The sequence below is a fragment of the Heterodontus francisci genome, chromosome 13 (genome assembly GCF_036365525.1).
Source record: "Heterodontus francisci isolate sHetFra1 chromosome 13, sHetFra1.hap1, whole genome shotgun sequence".
NCBI classification, from domain to species: Eukaryota; Metazoa; Chordata; class Chondrichthyes; order Heterodontiformes; family Heterodontidae; genus Heterodontus; species Heterodontus francisci.
In genome coordinates, this window is record NC_090383.1 from 34,141,830 (window position 1) to 34,160,972 (window position 19,143).

The window sequence follows — 19,143 nt, forward strand, 5'->3', positions numbered from 1 at the left end:
CCTGAACACACTCTAGAAACTCTTGCCCCTCACTGAACTTTACACTACTATTATCCCAGTCTATGTTTGGATAATTAAAGTCCCCCTTTACAACTACCCTCTAATTTTTGCACCTCTCTGTAATTTCCTTGCAAATTTCTTCCTCCACGTCCTTCCCACTAGCTGGTGGCCTATAGACAGCTCCGAGCAATGTAACCGTACCGTTTTTGTTCCTTAGCTCTAGCCAAATTGATTCTGTCCTCGAACCCTCTGGGACATCCTTTTTCTCCAGCCCTGCAATGCACCTTCCAAACCTGCAACCTCTTCTACCCAGAAGAACAAGGGCGGCAGACATGTGGGAACATCACCATCTGCACGTTCCCTTTGAAGCCACACACCATCCTGAGTTGGAAGCATATCGTCGTCCCTTCACTGTCACTGGATCAAAATCCTGGAACTCCCTCACTAACAGCACTGTGGGTGTACCCGCACCAGATGGACTGTAGTGGTTCAAGAACAGTTCATCACCACCTTCTCGAGGGCAATTAGGGATGGACAACAACTGTTGATCTTGCCAGCAATGCCCACGTTCATGAAACAGATTTTTAAAAAATCACACTAATATCCCATTTCCTTTTCCACCTCTGCAAATAGATCTTGTCAAGAACTGGGCCAGCCAAAATTAATAGTGGTTTCACCCTTTAATTGGTTGGTGGGGGAGGGGGGAGAATCTGGAGGAGGGGTACAGGAGAGAGAAACTCGATTGCACTCCTAAAGAAAGATAGGATGGTAAAAAGGACTTTAAATTAAAAATGGGGGCGAGGGCTCAGACAGAAAGAATACTAAAAATGATAGCATAAAAACCAAAAAGAGTAGAGTTTTAGATCAAAAACAGTACTGTAGATATTCTAGGTGAAGGGAATACAAAACTAACTAAAATAATTGAAGCAGGAGTGACAAATAAGAAATCTGTTATGTTAAATGGGATAAGAAAGACAGCATCAGGGCAGAAGGACAGATTGGGGTCTTTACCTAAATAAAAGTTTTATATATTAACCTCACATGGGTGATGTAAGTCAGTGAATGCATCTTCACATGACATCTCCTACTCATTGCTCTACCAGCCTCTCACTGCATAAACCATCATACACTTACCAGCAATTTATAGCAATCAGGACAGGTTTTTGCCCTGAGATGGGGGTGAGTACAGAGATGGGCAGATGCGAAAATGAGTGCTCCCAGTCATCGTGCCAGTATGTCATCACCAGCCAGCAGTTTTGCTCAGTAGGGGGGAAGGTCTGACCCAACAGCCCACCCTATTCAGATAATAGGCCAATTGATCTTGTCGATGAGCTTGTTGTCAGTTAAGGGCCAGGTTTTAATTCTTGTGGAGGTGCACAAGTTACACAATGGATCAGGAACAGTCCAAGTGGAAGACGGTGGCAGCACCAATCGTGGCTGCACCATTCAATTAGGTGGGCCCATAACAGGGTGCACAGCTCAGAGGGACACTCATCCATTAGCGCCCAGGTGCCATCGGGTGATCAGAGTTAGTGGAGCAAGTGGTCCATGCATGCTTGGGCAGTGATGGGGTCGTGACTCTCCAGGGATCATGGGGCCTAAGGCAGAGGGGGAGGGTCCAGTAAGCTTTGTTAGTGCAGCTGACCACAAGCATGGCAACAGCTGGATATGGGATTAAGGTACTCAGAGTTAGGGTTGAGTAGCGATGAGGAGCAACATCCTCAGGAGCAGATGCAGAGCCCAGGGACTGAGGAGGGCAGAGGAGAGGAATGAGGGGCAGGAAAGCAACGGCGGCCTTACTCTCAACATTGAGTGTGCTGCCCAAGAAGAAGCTACCTGGACATGTCAGAGAATCAGTGGCTGCAGGAGACTGTGCCTATCTACGTCTACTTTCTTGAAATGGACATGCTCCAAGACCATTTTGCGAAGCATCTACCTCAAGTGTAATTTCTTTTCTTGGGTCGTAATATTGCAAACATACTTCTGTAGATAGAGACTGTTTCAGAGAATCAAATGCATACTGATGATCTTCTGCCACAAAAATTACATTTATCTTGAGAAGCTCACGCGGTGATGCTTTCTTCGCAAGATTTGAGATATGTCATGCCAAAAAATTGAATAAGTTTGAACATCTCTGTAAATCTTCCTTGTCTTGAGAAGTAGGAATTGATTGCATATCTTCAACCTTACTGGGATTAGGTCTTATCCCTGTATTAGAGTAGACTGAGCCATAAAAGCTGATGTGTCTCACATTAATAGCACATTTTTTGCTATTAAACACATGATCTTCTCTTCTGGCTGTTTCCATTAAGGTGCGAAGATTCTTGTCATGCTCTTCTTTAGTATTTCCCATGACTGCTATGTCATCTGCTATGCAAGCACATCCAAGAACATTTCCAGTGATGCGATCCTTATGCTGTTTGAACAGGTCTTGACTTATTGACAGACCAAATGGTAAGCGTAAAAAGCAATATATTCGAAATGGTGTTCTGAAAATTGTTAATTTCTGGTGAGTCTTCAGAAAAGTGAACTGACCAGTATCCATGTATCGTGTTTAACTGCGAGAAAAACTTGGCTCTCGCAAATCTTGGATTTAACTTTCCAAAGGAGATTTATGAGGATGTTGCTGGGACTGGAAAAATGCAGCTACGAGGAAAGATTGGATAGGCTGGGGTTGTTCTCTTTGGAACAGAGAAGGCTGAGGGGAGATTTGATTGAAATGCACAAAATTGTGAGAGGCCTGGATAGAGTGGAGGTGAAGGGCCTATTTACCTGAACAGAGAAGTCAGTGTCTCGAGGGCATAGATTTAAAGTGATTGGTAAAAAGATTAGAGGGGAGATGAGGAAACTATTTTTCACTCAGAGGGTGGTGGGAGTCTGGAACTCACTGCCTGAAAGGGTAGTTGAGGCAGAAACCCTAAACTCATTTAAAAGGTGGCTGGATATGCATCTCAAGTGGCATAACCTGCAGGGCTACGGATCAAATGCTGGAAAGTGGGATTAGGGTTTTGATTTGGGCTTGTTTTTCAGCCGGTGCAGGCACAATGGGCCAAGTGGCCTCTTTCTGTGCTGTGAACTTTCTATGATTCTATGAGTTAAAGTAGGAATTTTGTGAGGACATCTTTTGATTGCTTGCTTTAATCTTCTCGGATCTAGAAATACTCTGATGGTACCGTCTTTCATGATCACGGTGGTTATAAAGCTGCACCAATCAGTGTGTTGCTGAACAAGGCGAATAATCCTTTGCCATTCCATCATGTCAAGCTCAGCTTTTAGCTTGCCGTTGATGTGGATGCTGCACATCCGTGCTGGATCTATGAAGGGAACTGTCATCTTTCAAATGAAGAATGGCATCTCCTCGAAAACTGACCACAGTAGCAAATCTGTCCGGGTCTGTTGTAAACCCTGAATGGACTCTATGGGTCACATTTATCTTGGCACTGGCACATTACTGATTGATCTCGTGAATTGTCATGATCCGGAGTTCACTGAATGCAGGTAGTCCTACTATTGCTGGACTATTGGAGTCAACTACATAGAAGACCTGTGGTGACTGTGCAAAATTTCCATATCTGCACTCCAATGTCAGTGCTCCCACGCAGAATATTGGTGAACCATTAAATGCAGTGTGTCTAGCTCTTGTTGGCTGTAGCCATTTCGCCAGGTACAGATCCTTTATTATCCAAAGTGGTGAAATGTTGGTGCTTGCAACCAGCATCAACCTTTAGCCATAGCATGTGCTTGCCACTCTTATTTGGGCATATGATTTTGATTTCAGTGAAGGCTTCCAGCTGTGTAACTGCAGCCATGTGGTGTGCAACTGTCACCGTGTGAAGGGCTTGTTCGCTTTCAATACCTCTTTGCTGTCCAGGTCCTTACCTACTCGTAGACATGCTTTTGTTTCAACTGATCTTTGGCAAACTCTTTTCTGTTTTTTCCACTAGGCGGTGTCTGTTTCTTATTGAGCTGTGTCTTGCTGTAGCTTCTGACTGATTCCTCATTGCCAGACCTTCTGCACAGTCTTGCCCAGCGCCCTTTTAGACCACACACCTTACAGGTCTCCCTGAATGCAGGACAATTTCTTGGCAGGTGCATCAGGCTGCATTTACCGCATGCTTTGCCCTGTCAAGGTGTCTTGGCTACCTCGCCTATGGTTGCTGCTGCTCGAGGCACTTGTATGCACTGCTTGCTTGCAGCTATGTCTTCGTACTTCCAACCTTCCTTAAGGAGACTTTCAGTGTTGTATCATTTTCCATTAACCAACAGGTCTTTTTGGGATACTGTATTGGGGTTGGATTAATAACAAGCTCTATTATCCTCACAGACAATTCTGCATCTGAAAAATCACAGACATTTCTCCTGGCATCTGCTGACAAATTGATTGATGGTTCCTTTGGGCTGTTGTCTGTATGCCCTCAGTTCCAGTCGATGGATCTTGAAATTAACCTTGACCTTCAGTTGGTCTTCTAACATTGGCTAAAGTTGCGATGGGTCCTTTTGATCTGCTTCTGACAGTCCAGAAGTGTTGATGCGATGGAGTCCTTCATTGCCAATTTTTATCTTAATTGTAATTGTGTAATTGCTTGTCAAGCTCTATGGCTGGAGGATCCAAAAAGCAGAATCTGTGAGCTGTTTGAAGAGTTGGAACTGGTGAAGGAGATCTTGAATCTTCCAGTTCATCACTGGGTATTTTGTGGTCATGGTGCCAAACTTCTTGTGTATAAGAATTCTCTGCTAGAGCTCTTCCCTTTAATTGCTTTTTTTTTTAAAAGCTTCCCTTGAAGGAAAAAAAGAGTGCAGGTCTGCTGTTCCTGCAGCATTGGACCTCTGTCACACCCTGAGCTCTGTGGCTGCAGTGCGGGCTTTCAGCCTGTGATCGGGGAGACTCCGCCCATGAAGCTCTTTTGGCAGGAGAATCACAATGTATAATGGTGGTGCTGTATCGCAGCCCCGACTCGAACCAATTCTCTTTCTATTTTGCAAACCCGAATCGGCCAATTACTGCCTTTCCTGCTGGCTATAATTCGAACAAACTACCCCCTTTGTGTACTCACACTTTCCTGGAGTACTGATTTTTTGAGGATGGTCTTCAAATCTGACCCTGTGTCACGCTGCCGTCACTTCCTCCAACGATCTGCAGTGTTGTCCTAAGCTTTATGGATTTCCATGGGAGAAACCATCATCCATGATATCACACTGGTGATCTCCATCCCACGTCGAACACCATTACTGGCATGTTGAGCAACTCTGCATCACTGCTACTCTGTTGTGTTCTGCTGCCACCATATTGTGTTATTGATTTCTCAACACAAATATACCAAATAATCTGAGGCTGAATGGTAAGTTGAATGAAGGGTTCTTTATTACAAAATAACAGACTTACAGGAAAGCTCTAAGATACACCTGCTGCCTGTAGACAAATACTGGCCCGGCCCCAACTGTTATATCACATGTTGGCTTACATCACTTCCTGTGATGATGTATTCTAAACTATTTATGTATTCAACAGTATGTTAGCTAATACTCAAAACAGTTAAAAACAATATCACAACAGTGTTCTGCTGTGCTCTCCATAACATGGTCCTCCAGAAAGGTATGGACCTTGAAGCGGGTAAGACACTAGATCAACACAGCTCATTGGAGGAGGAGGAGGAGGAGGAGGAGAAGGAAGATGTGAGCAGAAAGGTGCCCATGCTGAGCAGGGAGGTGGCCTGCGCAGGGGTCTAATCTCTCATCAGGATGGTGTCAACACCAGGGCATATCTGATCCCGGCATGTTTCATGAGCGCTTCTCATCCAGCAAGACTGCATGCTCTGGAACTCACTTTGATCTGCCTGTGAGAACACTTCAATTGAAGACATAACCTTGAAGAGATCCACTCTTATTGCAAATGCATGGTGCACATCTATCCAGCGGTCTCACCATCGCTGTTCAAAGAGAACAACTTCCCTTTAGCACTTCATCCCTCTTTCCATCCAGGATCATGTCTCAAAATTTACAGTGATAATAAATTACATTTACAGTGCTCTTACAGATGCAGTGGCCTCTGCTCTTGGCCTCTTCTATATGGTGCTCCCCTTGTGGCCCTCAGATAAGGTGGAGGCAGCCTGCTCCCATGTGTCTGCTTGCAGTTGAAATGCACATGGCGGTCATCCTCGTCATGGAGGTGCCAGTGGGAGCATCTCCAGAGACTGCCGCATTGGTGTCAATGCAGGGCCAGCCTCCATCACAGGGGCCTCCTGCATAGATGGTCCCTCAATCAGAGGAGTCAAGGAGGCTGATGATAATAATGGCGTCTCATGATGGGTGGCACTCTCATCCTCATCAGTCATTGCCTCAGCCCTTGAATGGTGCTCTAGTTCGCTGGAGCAGACCACCAGTTGGGTGCAACAGGCATCCACTCCATGCATCTTTGCACCATCAGAGCCACTGACCGGTCAATGCTACAGAGCATTGCATGCATTCTGTGCATGTCAGTGCACTGTTCCTGCATCCACTACAGGTGCTGCCACATACAGCTCTCCATGAGGTTGGCCATTCTCTCAATGGAGGAGCTCATGCGTTCGAAGCTCTGAGCTATGTTGATGTACGAACTGAATGGACTCCTCCATTCTCAGCCCATGACCCCACACTGCCTCAGAGAACTCTGACACGGGTACACATCTCGCATTGCTGATCAAAGTAGAGCCGCCTTGCTTGTGACTCCAGAGGTCCTGCATCTGCACTGCGTTAGGCATGGCTGTATCTGTCCTCCATCCTCTGAAGGGGGGCTGCCAACATCTGCCTCTGCCTCTTTCACCTCCTTTTCTCACTAGTGCCGTGCTCTTCACCCCAGTGCCACCATTTCAAACTGCACACGAGGACCCACCGATGTGAGTGTATCTGCACTGGTGGAGGACATGCATGAATGATGTGACAGCTCAGATTCTTGACAGGCCCCTAATGATCCTGTTGCACTTGCATGCTCCCCCTCCATGACAGACCCTGTGGCATAGACAAGAAGGAGATCATGAAAACTCGACTGTGACATCAGACACATCTGCAGAGCTGTGGCTTCCCAATGCAGCTGAGTCTTTGCCATGCTGTTGGACAGGGAGGAATGCACTCCGTCCCCTTCATTTACAGAATTCAATGTCTTTTCTTTCTTTCCTCCAGGTATTCCCATCTCAGCATCGCCCACTTGGTCCTGTGGGGCCACTCTGGCAATTTCCATTACAAGGGCATGAGGTTGTTGAGCTGGGTTCTCCTCCTCCTGTACATGCCCTCTTCTCTTCTCCTGAAAGGACGAGAGGGAAATATGGCAATGTTGGCCTCTCTCACCAATGCCATTGGCTCATTTAAATAAGAAGCTGCATCTATCAGTGCTTCCTGGTGCTCAACAGTGCTAGGGCTCTGGACATTGCTGACAGATCACTAATTACCCTGGGCAAACATTTCTCCCATGTTCAGGAGCCCCATATATCCTCAAGCTGCTCAGCTGGTGGCTACAGACCTGGAGGCCTGTCATCTGGGTATCAGATTGCACTCACCTTGCCAGAGTGAAGAAGGTCATAAAACATCTTGTGGCACTGCACCCAGTTCCTCCAGCCAACACTTTGGCTGCTGACAATTTCTGTCACCTCCAGCCAGGCCTGCTTTGTTTGGTTGGGTGGCCTACTCCGGCCACCTTCTGGAAACAAGCGCTCTCGCCTCTCTCTCACTGCCTCCAACATCACCTCCAGGGCTGCATGTGTGAACCGTGGGGCAGCCCTGCCCTGGGTGCCAGGCTTCTGCTTCTCCTCCTCCTCAGCCTGGGCTTTCATGTGTAGGATCAGAATCCCCTTCAACTAGGAAAATTTATGGACTATAAAATTCAGATCCACAGACATGCTTTGACCTCATGTTTGGATTACAATACAGAAAGCCAAGCTGTAGCCAGCAGCACAGGCTGGGCAGAAAAGGGTTAATTTGGACATTGAGAAAAGACAGTGGCTCATCAAAAGGAATTCAAACATTGACTGAGTGCTTTCAATTGAACAATGGTACCAAAGCAAAAGCCATCACCCACCATTGGCTAATGCAATTAAGAGACTGATTACCCTGCACAATGACCACTGACCACCTCCAGGCGCTTACCCATTGTCTCTCAAGACAAGGAGGGCAAAGAAGAAGAAGAAGACCCTGCACAATGGTACAAGGGACATGCCATCAATATGATAATTAAGGCTAACATCATAGACAATGGTACTGAAATCTGGCCATTGTAGCAGTGATTGATTCTGCTCCAGGAGAGAGGTGAGACGTTCACACCTTCCAGCAACTTTAGAGCCAGGTGCGGTTACTGTATTGCCTCAAACAGCAGGAGGTTTTGTTTTAAACAACATGAGAGTTTGAGACCCTTCCGATGAAGGGTCACTGACCCGAAACGTTAACTCTGCTTCTCTTTCCACAGATGCTGCCAGACCTGCTGAGTGATTCCAGCATTTCTTGTTTTTATATGAGAGTTTGAAGATTTTGTTTGAGTTATTTTTGCCACATAAAAACTGTATTGTTGGCACTGATCAGATGTCTGAAGATTTGGTTGAGTTATTCCTGCCACGAAAAAATCTAGACTTGCACCGAGTATGAATTAATCATCTGGGCTAGGCGTGAAATAAAGGATGTTTGCCTGCTGGACACAGCACAGCACGAATAAAAGAACATATGTCTTAGAAGTCCTGAGTCAGTTTATTATAAAAAGCAGCCACATCGGAGTGACTGGGCTGCAGTCAGGGAGACGGGTCAAGATTGGTTATCTTGACTCAGGACCTACAATCAATGCCGGACCGACTAGCGGTGTTGAGGATTGCAAGTATTTCAGCCAGATCTTGGTCTGAGGGTTTTGGACAAAGCATAGTGTTTTGCCCATCCCTAATTGCCCTTGAGAAGGTGAGCTGCCTTCCTGAACTGCTGCAGTCCATGTAGGGTAGGTATGCCTACAGTGCTGTTAGGAAGGGAGTTCCAGGATTCTGATCCAGCGACAGTGAAGGAATGGCAATATAGCTCCAAGTCAGGATGGTGTGTGGCTTGGAGGGGAACTTGCAGGTGGTGGTGTTCCCATGCATCTGCTGCCCTTGTCCTTCCAGGTGCTAGAGGTCGCTGGTTTGGAAGGTGCTGTTGAAGGAGCCTTGGTGCATTGCTGCAGTACATCCTGTAGATGGTACACTCTGCTGCCACTGTGCATCCGTGGTGGAAGGAGTGAATGTGTGTGAATGGGGTGCCAATCAAGTGAGTTGTTTTGTCTTGGATCGTGTCGAGCTTCTTGAGTGTTGTTGGAGCTGCACCCATTCAGGCAAGTGGAGAGTATTCCATCACACTCCTGACTTGTGCCTTGTAGATGGTGGACAGGCTTTGGGGAGTCAGGAGGTGCGTTACTTGCCGCAGGATTCCTAGTCTCAGTAATGGCTGCCAAACATAAATCAGGCATGCACTTTATAAACCCCTGTCCCCATGCCGCCGTTAATTGGCTGCCAAACATAACCTCCAACTAGTTAGCAGTTGACATTGAAGAAAATTGCGGGCTGTGACTACTTCCTCACCACCCCCACCCACTCTCGGTGCAGGGTCGGTACCCGGAAATGGTTCCGACGTCAGTTCCCAAACCTGGAGGCAAAATATTGCCCCAGGACTCAGGACTAACAGTCAGATACTCCACCTCATCCTCACACACCTACCAATGCTGCCAGCCTCACACCCACCTCTTTCTGCTTCCACATGCCTCAAGCAATTCAGCTGTGGCAGGTACATCTCCAAAACACATTGCAACAAACTCGCTGACATTCTTCCCTTTCTCTTGCAGGACAAGGTGGCCCAAAACAGGAGAGCAAAACCGGAGCATCACCTGGCCTCTCCGGAGGAGAGGGCTTTCCACATCGTGGGGCCGGCTGTGGCAGTCAGTTACATCTGGCGACGCCAATGGTATTCGGGATGATGGTATGCCCCTTCTCAAATCTCACCTCACCCTCATCCTGCTATCTTGCATGAAGTACAAGCTGCAGATGGTATGACCATGGATCTCTTGCTTTCCAGCCCAGCCCTATTCCTTCACCCCAGCCCTCCCCTTCTTGCGCGTCTGCTTTCAAATACCCAAGACCTGCTGCCTGACCAGCCACTGCAGCCTCCTGAGGAACAGCTATAGCTACACTAGACCTCCAATGAAGAAGCATCATCAAAGACTTGCAGGTGATAGGTAAATTGGCCGTTGTAAATTGCCCCTAGTGTAGGGAGGTGATAAGGGAATATGGGATTACTGTAGGGTTAGTATAAATGGGTGGTTGTTGGTCGGCACAGACACGGTGGGCCGAAGGGCCTGTTTCAGTGCTGTATCTCTAAATAAATACAATCACTTGATCTGACACATTCGTAGCCACCAGCTCAGATACTAGCACTGCGCATAGCTTTGAGAGCAATATAGAATCAGGATCTGTACACGGTGAGTCTCCAGGCATGAGTGGGCTGCAGCCAGGCTGGGGAAAAGGATTGTTCATGTGTGTCATCAGAGCGTGAGGTCACAGATGAATACCACTGCAGGGGACTTTGCCGTACAGGAGAATGCTGATGGGCATGCACACAGAGATGTTTGGTGTGTTGTCAGGTCTGTGAGACAGCCTTTTGTCACTGTCAAAGAGCATAGAGGTATCTGGCTCCAAGTTAGCACAGGGCTTCATGCAGAGCTTTGAGCCTATCCTATCCAGCGTGGAAGCAGTGGCCAACTCCATGTCAGCACTTATGGACCCACCTGTGATGCACCAACTGGTGGCCAATGTCTCAGTTCCATTGCAGTACAGGTGGCAGCCACTCAACATCTCAGTACTGCATTGGAAGCAGACTGAGGTCATGAGATCCATGTTTACTATCATGCAGGCTCAGACTGCTGCCATTATAGCTGTGGATACCAATGCTCAAATGGGGCATATACGTTGTCAGAGCAGTCCAGAAATCTGCTCTCCAACTGATTACTAGGATTGCTGAGGTGCCATCCAGTGGCTATGTGGTACATGAACCTGCTGTCCTCTCTCAGGATAACATTTGTGCTCCCACCACTGCCATTCCGCCAGTGTCCTAGTTTTTGCCTTTTCGTTAGCCAATTCAGACTTCTGCTGTCCATGCCTAGGTAGCACAGGCTGAAGCTGGGCCCTCAAGGCATGGAGTTGCTTGAGGTCACCCTGCCAGGCCATGTGCAGCCTCTCCAAGTGAAACTCAGCAGCCTGCATACTGAATCCATACTGAAGCCACTGGGATAGCACTGCATACGAGTGCTAGGACAAGCAAAGGCACCTGTACGGCAGGCACTAAGAGAATTCACAAGGGTGAATAGTTTAGTTTTGTACATATTATTGGAAATGTTGTTCCTAAAGTTGTTCTGGAATTTCTTTTTGTTAGTGGGTTTTTTTTCATCAAGACTTTGGTCAAGGGGATGTTGTGATTGTACATAGCACATTGATTGGTAGGTGGAGAATTTTGGAGCAACTGTGATAGTGGGATGACATCTAGGGGAACTGGAGTCTCAGTATACACTCACAGACAGTCCATCCGGGGCAAAGGGGTCCAGATGCCGCCTCTTCCTCCTCCTCCCAAAGTGGTCTCCGAATGCCTGATGGCAAGTGCTGTGCTCTCATGGTAGACTGGTTGTGGAGGTCACAGCAGACCACAAAAAACTTGGACACACATTCTGGTGTGTTCTGGAGGGTGCCTCCCAAGTGGGCCAGGAAGCAGAACCGTTGCTTCAGGACGCAGATGGTTTGTTCCATTAGGTTCCCTGTTTTTGCATGGCTCTCATTATAGGCATGCTGTCCTTGTAGGGTTGGGTGGCCAAGAGGAGTCATTAGCCAGGTGTAGAGGGATATCACTTGTTATCGAGCAGCCAACCTCTGGTTTGTCATGTGGCACAAAGATGGCACGTAAAGCTGATTGCAGTAGGACGAAGGCGACATGGCTGCGGCTAGGATAGCAGGCATTGACCAAGATGATCTTTTAGTCATGGTCATGCACCAACTGGACATTGATAGAGTGGTAGCTCTTGCGGTTATGGAACATCTGTGAAAGAGCTCTGGGTGCTCAGTCGATTGTACCCAGAACCACTAGGAATCTTGCCAACCTGACAAATCCATGTGCTCTCTCCTCCTGCTTTTCTCTCTCTGGTCAGTGAGAAGACGAAGTCCCCTCTTCTTCTGTACAGGGCCTCTGTGACCTCTCTGATGCAGCAATGCATGGTGAACTGTGAGATTATGCTGACGTTTCTTCTACATGGAAGGATTAACTATAGCGTAGAAATTTAGGGCTACGGTGACCTTGACGCCTACTGGCAGCATGTATTTGCCCTGCTGTGTGGCTGCGGGTCAGGTTGCAGAAGTAGGCACAGTTCAGCGATTACCTCTTTAGTGAAACACAGGTGCCTCACAGATTATTCCTGGCTGAGGTGGAGGTAGGGGAAATGCTCCCAAAAGGCCTTCCACTGACAGTCCTCCTCTCCGTGTGCACTACTTTCCCTCTCTGCTGCCTGAGATCCATTTCCATATCATGCTGCAGCCTAAGACGGACTGCATCTATAGCCCTCATAATTGAAACAGGCTTTCTCTTGACAGGGCAGAAAACTCCTCTGACCTCCTTGTCATGATCTGGCACCATTCCCTTGAAAATTGAATAAGTTAGCAAAACTCCTCCATGAATAAAACACAGTACTTCCACAAACTCAGTGCCAGCAAAAATAAATCAAAAGCACCTCACCTCGAAGTTGGATGGTTATCCCTTTAAATAATCCCAGTGTTGAAGTGCAGGTGGGAAGTTCCCTTGTGCAGCTGAATACATGAACACATGTTAAGTTTGGAATGGTTATGAGAGAGTGTTAACTGGACCTGCATGGTCCAAAATGGCAGATTGTTAGCGGCTGTTTTGTGTCACAAACTGCCAACTCTGCATGCTTCTGGTGCACACACAGCACGTCCATGCTAGTGCCCTGTCAGTTAGGGCACACTGTGCTGGAAGTAGCCGGAAGCGTTCCATCCGCCGTTATTTCACTTTGGGGCTTCTGTAGCACTGGCACCCATGGTGTTATGGAGCCCAATTTCATGGCCAAAAAGTTTTTAAAACTATATTAGAAAATAAAAAGTAGTCAAGGGTAATATGGCCTTTAAAACAGATGTGGGTAACATTGCAAATGAAAATAAGGAAATGGCAGACTTATTTAGTGTCAGTCTTCACAGGAAAGGAAGAAGATGATATACCTGACATTCCAGGGAAACTAATAATGAATCAAAGACCAGAACTCAGTTAAGTTAACGTGAGCAAGGTAACAGAATGAGAAAAAATAATGGCACTAAAGGCTGACAAATTCCCAGGCCCTAATGGTTTCCACCCTAGGGTTTTGAAGGAAGTGGGTGAGTAAATTGCAGCTGCTTGAGTCATAATCTTCCAAAGCTCCCTCAATTCAGGAATTGTCCCTTTAGATTAGAAAATTGCAAATCATTTTTAAAAAGGTGAGAAAGAGAGAGAAACCTGGAAATTTGAGACCTATTAGTCTAACATCTGTTGTCGGGAAGGCATTGGAATCTATAATTAAGGACAAAGTGACTGAGCACTTGGAGAAATTTGAGTTGATTAGAGAGCCAATTTGTAAAGCGTTATGTTTAACGAACCTCATTTAATATAGCTAAAGCTAGGGGAATGACTATGGATGTTACTTATATGGAGTTCCAGAAAGCATTCAGTAAAGTTCAATATCAGAGACTGTTGGCTAAAATTAAAGCTCATGGAATTGAAGTCAAGTTATTGACATGTTAGTAGAATAGCTAGGCAATAGAAGGCTGAGCGAAGGGATAATAGGTTATGTTCTCTATTTGGAAGGAAGTGGTGTCCTAAAAGGATCTGTACTGGGGCCTCAACTATTCACTATATTTATTAATGACTAAGATAATGCAATAGAGAGCCACATATCCAAGTTTACCAATGACACAAGATTGCTAGCATTGTAAGTTGTGTAGACCTGAGTGTGAGATGATCCATTTTGGATCAAAAAGGATAGATCTGAGTATTTTTTAAATGGTGAAAAGTTAGGAACAGTGGAAGTACAAAGACAATTAGAGGTCCATGTACACAGATCAATAAAATGTAGTGGTTAGGGAGAACAAAAACATCAAAAAGGAATATAAGCCTTTATAACATAGAGAGCCAGAATATAAAGAAGTTTTGCTACAGTTATATAAAACACTGGGTAGACCACATCTGGCGTACTATGTCAGTTCTGAGTGCAACATGTTAGAAAGGATAGACTGGTCTTGGAAGTGCAGATTCATCAGAATGTTACAAGGGCTCCCAGGGTTACGTTATGAGGACAGATTACATAAACGAAGCTTGTATTACCTGGAATATAGAAGGTTCAGGGGTGATTAGATTCAGGCTTTTAAGAATTTGAAAGGAATTGATAGGGGAGACAGAGAGAAATGTTTTCTGCTGGTGCCAGAGTTTAGGACAAAGGAACATACGTTAACATCAGAGCCAGATCATCCAGGAGAGAAGTTAGGAAACACTTCTTCACGCAAAGCTTGGTCGATGCTAGCTAAACACTTCTTTCCCACAAAAAGCAGTAGATGTTAGCTAAATTAAGAAGTTTAAATTTAAGATCCAGAGCTTTTTACTAGCCAAGGGTATTAAAGGAGATAGAGCCAAGGGATATAAAAGGAGTCATGATACAGATCAGTCATGATCTCATTGAATGGTGGAACAGGCTCAAGGAGCTGAATGGCCTACTCCTATTCCTAAGTACTGCCATTTTCTTCTCCCCTCTCCCCAAAGCTACGCAGTGCTCTTTCTACAAACCTAGCCAAAGAAGTATTGAATGTATCAGAGAGAACAGGTAGTGTAAAAGTCAGTACTAGGTTTCAAATGCATCTCCTCTTAAGTAGCAGTGCAATGCTCTACCACAACACTGACTGGCCATTTTTACGGCAAGTTATTCTAAATTAACCTACATATTCCAAAATAGCTAAGAGTTTGAGTTCTTAATGAAAATTAATTGCCTCTATAAGACACAAAATACTAAAGACTGAAAAGTTTCTTTCTTACAAACAATGTATTTAAAATTATTATAAAAACAAGAAATGCTGGAACCACTTAGCAGGTCTGGCAGCATCTGTGGAAAGAGAAGCAGAGTTAACGTTTCGGGTCAGTGACCCTTCATCTGACAAATAAGGAACTGACAAATATTAGAAAAGTCACAGGTTATAAGCAAGTGAGGTGGGGGTGGGGCAAGAGATAACAAAGGAGGTCTAGATTGGACCAGGCCACATAGCTGACCAAAAGGTCACGGAGCAAAGGCAAACAATATGTTAATGGGGTGTTGAAAGACAAAGCATCAGTACAGATTAGCTGTTAATACACTGAATATTGAACAGCAGCAAGTGCAAACCTGAAAAAAAAAGTGGGTAAGCAAACTGAACAAACTAAGATGAACTGAACTAAATGCAAAAAAAAGATTGTAAAAAAATGTAAAAAAAAAGGAAGAAAAAAATAACTAAAAATGAAAGTAAAATGGGGGGCTGTCATGCTCTGAAATTATTGAACTCAATGTTCAGTCCGGCAGGCTGTAGTGTGCCTAATCGGTAGATGAGATGCTGTTCCCCGAGCTTGCGTTGATGTTCACTGGAACACTGCAGCAATCCAGGACAGAGGTGTGAGCATGAGAGCAGGGGGGAGTGTTGAAATGGCAAGCAACCGGAAGCTCAGGGTCCTGCTTGCGGACTGAGCGGAGATGTTCCGCAAAGCGGTCACCCAGTCTGCGCTTGGTCTCCCCAATGTAGAGGAGACCACACTGTGAGCAGCGAATACAGTATACTACATTGAAAGAAGTACAAGTAAATCGCTGCTTCACCTGAAAGGAGTTGTTTGGGGCCTGGGACAGTGAGGAGAGAGGAAGTAAATGGGCAGGTATTACACCTCCTGTGATTGCAGAGGAAGGTGCCATGGGACGGGGACGAGGTGGTGGGGTTAATAGAGGAGTGGATCAGGGTGTCGCGGAGGGAACGATCCCTTCGGAATGCTGACAGGGGAAGGGAGGGGAAGATGCGACTGGTAGTGGCATCACGCTGGAGGTGGTGGAAATGGCGGAGGATGATCCTTTGGATATGGAGGCTGGTGGGGTGAAAAGTGAGGACAAGGGGAACCCTGTCACGGTTCTGGGAGGGAGGGGAAGGGGTGAGGGTAGAGGTGCGGGGAATGGGCCGGACACGGTTGAGGGCCCTGTCAACCACAGTGGGGGGAAATCCTCGGTTCAGGAAAAAGGAGGTCATATCAGAAGCACCGTCATGGAAGGTAGCATCATCAGAGCAGATGCGTCGGAGACGGAGAAACTGGGAGAATGGAATGGAGTCCTTACAGGAGACAGGGTGTGAAGAAGTGTAGTCGAGGTAGCTGTGGGAGTCGGTGGGCTTATAATGGATATTAGTAGACAACCTATCCCCAGAGATGGAGACAGAGAAGTCGAGGAAGGGAAGGGAAGTGTCAGAGATGGACCATGTAAAGGTGAGAGAAGGGTGGAAATTGGAAGCAAAGTTGATAAAGTTTTCCAGTTCGGGGCGGGACCAGGAAATGGCACCAATACAGTCATCGATGTACCGGAGAAAGAGTTGGGGGAGGGGGCCTGAGTAGGACTGGAACAAAGAATGCTCGACATATCCCACAAAAAGACAGGCATAACTAGGACCCATGCGGGTACCCATAGCAACACCTTTTACATGAAGGAAGTGCGTGAGTTGAAGGAGAAGTTGTTCAATGTGAGAACAAGTTCAGCCAGGCGGAGAAGGCTGGTGGTGGATGGGGATTGGTTGGGCCTCTGTTCCAGAAAGAAGCGGAGAGCCCTCAAACCATCCTGGTGGGGGATGGAGGTGTAGAGCGATTGGACGTCCATAGTGAAGAGGAGGCGGTTGGGACCAGGAAACTGGAAATTGTCAAAATGACGTAGGGCGTCAGAAGAGTCACGGATGTAGATGGGATGAGACTGGACCAGCGGAGAAAAGATTTGTCAGTTCCGATGAAGGGTCACTGACCCGAAACGTTAACTCTGCTTCTCTTTCCACAGATGCTGCCAGACCTGTTGAGTGGTTCCAGCATTTCTTGTTTTTATTTCAGATTTCCAGCATCCGCAGTATTTTGCTTTTATTTAAAATTATTTATTGACCAATTACCTTGCCATCTGGGTATTGGATTTCCTCTAGAACATCGTCACATGTAACTTTATTCTTAAAATAAGTAGACTCTCTTCTTGATAAAACAGAGCTTGGCCTTGTAACCTGCAAAATCAAAAGTAGTTCCTTACAGCACAGCCATCGGAGCTCTGCAGAAAGGCCAAACAATGATTGAGAATCCCACAGAGAAAGTGCAGATAGGTTACAGCAATGAATGAAGATCCTGTCTGTGAAATTAAATTGGTGGAAAACCATTACCAGAGACACATTACTGAATTGCTATTCCTTGTCACTCCTCCCGCTCTGCATCATTTTCATGTAAATAAATCTTCTGCAGGACTTTTCTTTTACTATGTAAATAATGAAGCCATATTTTAAAAGTTCAAATGTACCAGTGAGAACACGGTGCACAACAAATTGATCAGAACACAGATGATTAGATGCAAACTAGGTGAGTTAATGGTGGCATTTTCTTTTGATGAGCTATTTTGAACATAAGTATGCTGACATCATTTTATTCATTGCACTTACATATCACACATAGATTCAAAAAAGACATAAGTATGTGTACATGCAAAAAGGACTGACCACAATCTCCCTTCAATGTACTGTTTTTACTTTATGAAGCACAATATGCTTCAGATCGCCTGGGGAGAAATGTATTTTATAGCTTCAAAAGTTGCTGAATCGAAAGCAACTGCAAAAAGAAAATCTCCTGCAGGCAATTTTATTCTGGCTCAATTTGGTGCACACATATTTACACCAGAAACGACACCTCTTGTGCATATTGTTTGTACCTGACTAATGTTTAGTATAATATTGCAGACTGATTCAGAATTAAATGATTAGTTTATTAAGGAAACCAACATGAGTGACAATACAAAATACAAACCTTCTGTTCAAGGTCAAAACCTATTTGTTTACCATCCAGTGGAGTCTTCCTCCCACTTGGGGTTGCACTGCGACTCCTGCGGCCTGAAGGAGGTCTTTCTTGTGATCTGGAGGCTGTCTCAGCTGCCCTCTTGTCTAAAGTCTTTTCTTGTATCTGTGTTAACAATGTGCAAAGTAATTAATCAAAGACAAATCCCTCTAAAAAGACATACTTATTCAATGTAGACAATACAAAAGGGCATTACTTTTTGTTTAATCATTAGTTGTCCACTTTATTGGCAATATTCTGTTTCCTTTTAATAATACACGAAGAAATAGACAGAAATAATTGATGCTAAAGCTATCTGTGAACTTCAAACAAACAATACCACAAATGAGTCTAAAATAGACTTGGTTATCAGCATAATTTTAAGTACAATTCAAAGTACATAGGTAAGGTATCAATCTGACACAGAATTACTTTAATACTGAATTAGAAAGTTGTGTCATCTATTCAACTTATACTACAAAGTTTAGAAAAATAGAAGATGTACTTTCCAATGGAGCACTTTGGTGATGGGAACAATAGGCATTGGAGAATGCATCCACCTGTGCTAAGCACTGGGCTGAATTTTATGAAACCACTGCAAATCACAGCAGCACGCTCTGATCTCGGCAATCCACTCGCATGGCTCGAGTGGCTCGCCGGGGCTCATTTAAATGGAGGGGCTGCCCCCGATGAGGTAGAGGGGGTGGCTGCTCCGTCCCTGGCAACGGCGTCCAGCCTCATTGCACAGGCGCCATTTTTAACGGACTTCAAGCCCTGACATCTGATGTAAAATTTTAAAGAGACCAGCACATTAAATTTCAATAAAAACAGTAAATTGAACATCAAGGTCCTTGTTCCACACCCCCCACCCACACTGATGAAGCAATATATTTATTTCCCTCTCCCCCACAGAAAAAATACTTTTGCCAGTCCCGACCTTTCAACTCCAAACTTTGCACTCTTCGTCCTTCAACCCCTTCCCACATCCCCTCAGCCAACTGAATCAGTTTTCACCGCTCCTCCCACCCA

General features: G+C 45.6%; 1 protein-coding gene across 2 annotated transcripts in view; it reads right to left on the reverse strand.

Annotated features, from left to right (window-relative positions):
* Window positions 1–19,143, reverse strand: part of si:ch211-140l13.3 (centromere protein J) — a 316,358-nt gene that overhangs the window by 36,187 nt on the left and 261,028 nt on the right. For both annotated transcript variants that reach the window (XM_068045779.1, XM_068045778.1), the window contains exons 14-15: window positions 18,088–18,240; window positions 17,196–17,300 (exon numbers count right to left, since the gene is read on the reverse strand). In XM_068045779.1, the coding sequence (XP_067901880.1) occupies window positions 17,196–17,300; window positions 18,088–18,240 (258 nt within the window). The remainder of the gene's footprint in view (window positions 1–17,195; window positions 17,301–18,087; window positions 18,241–19,143) is intronic.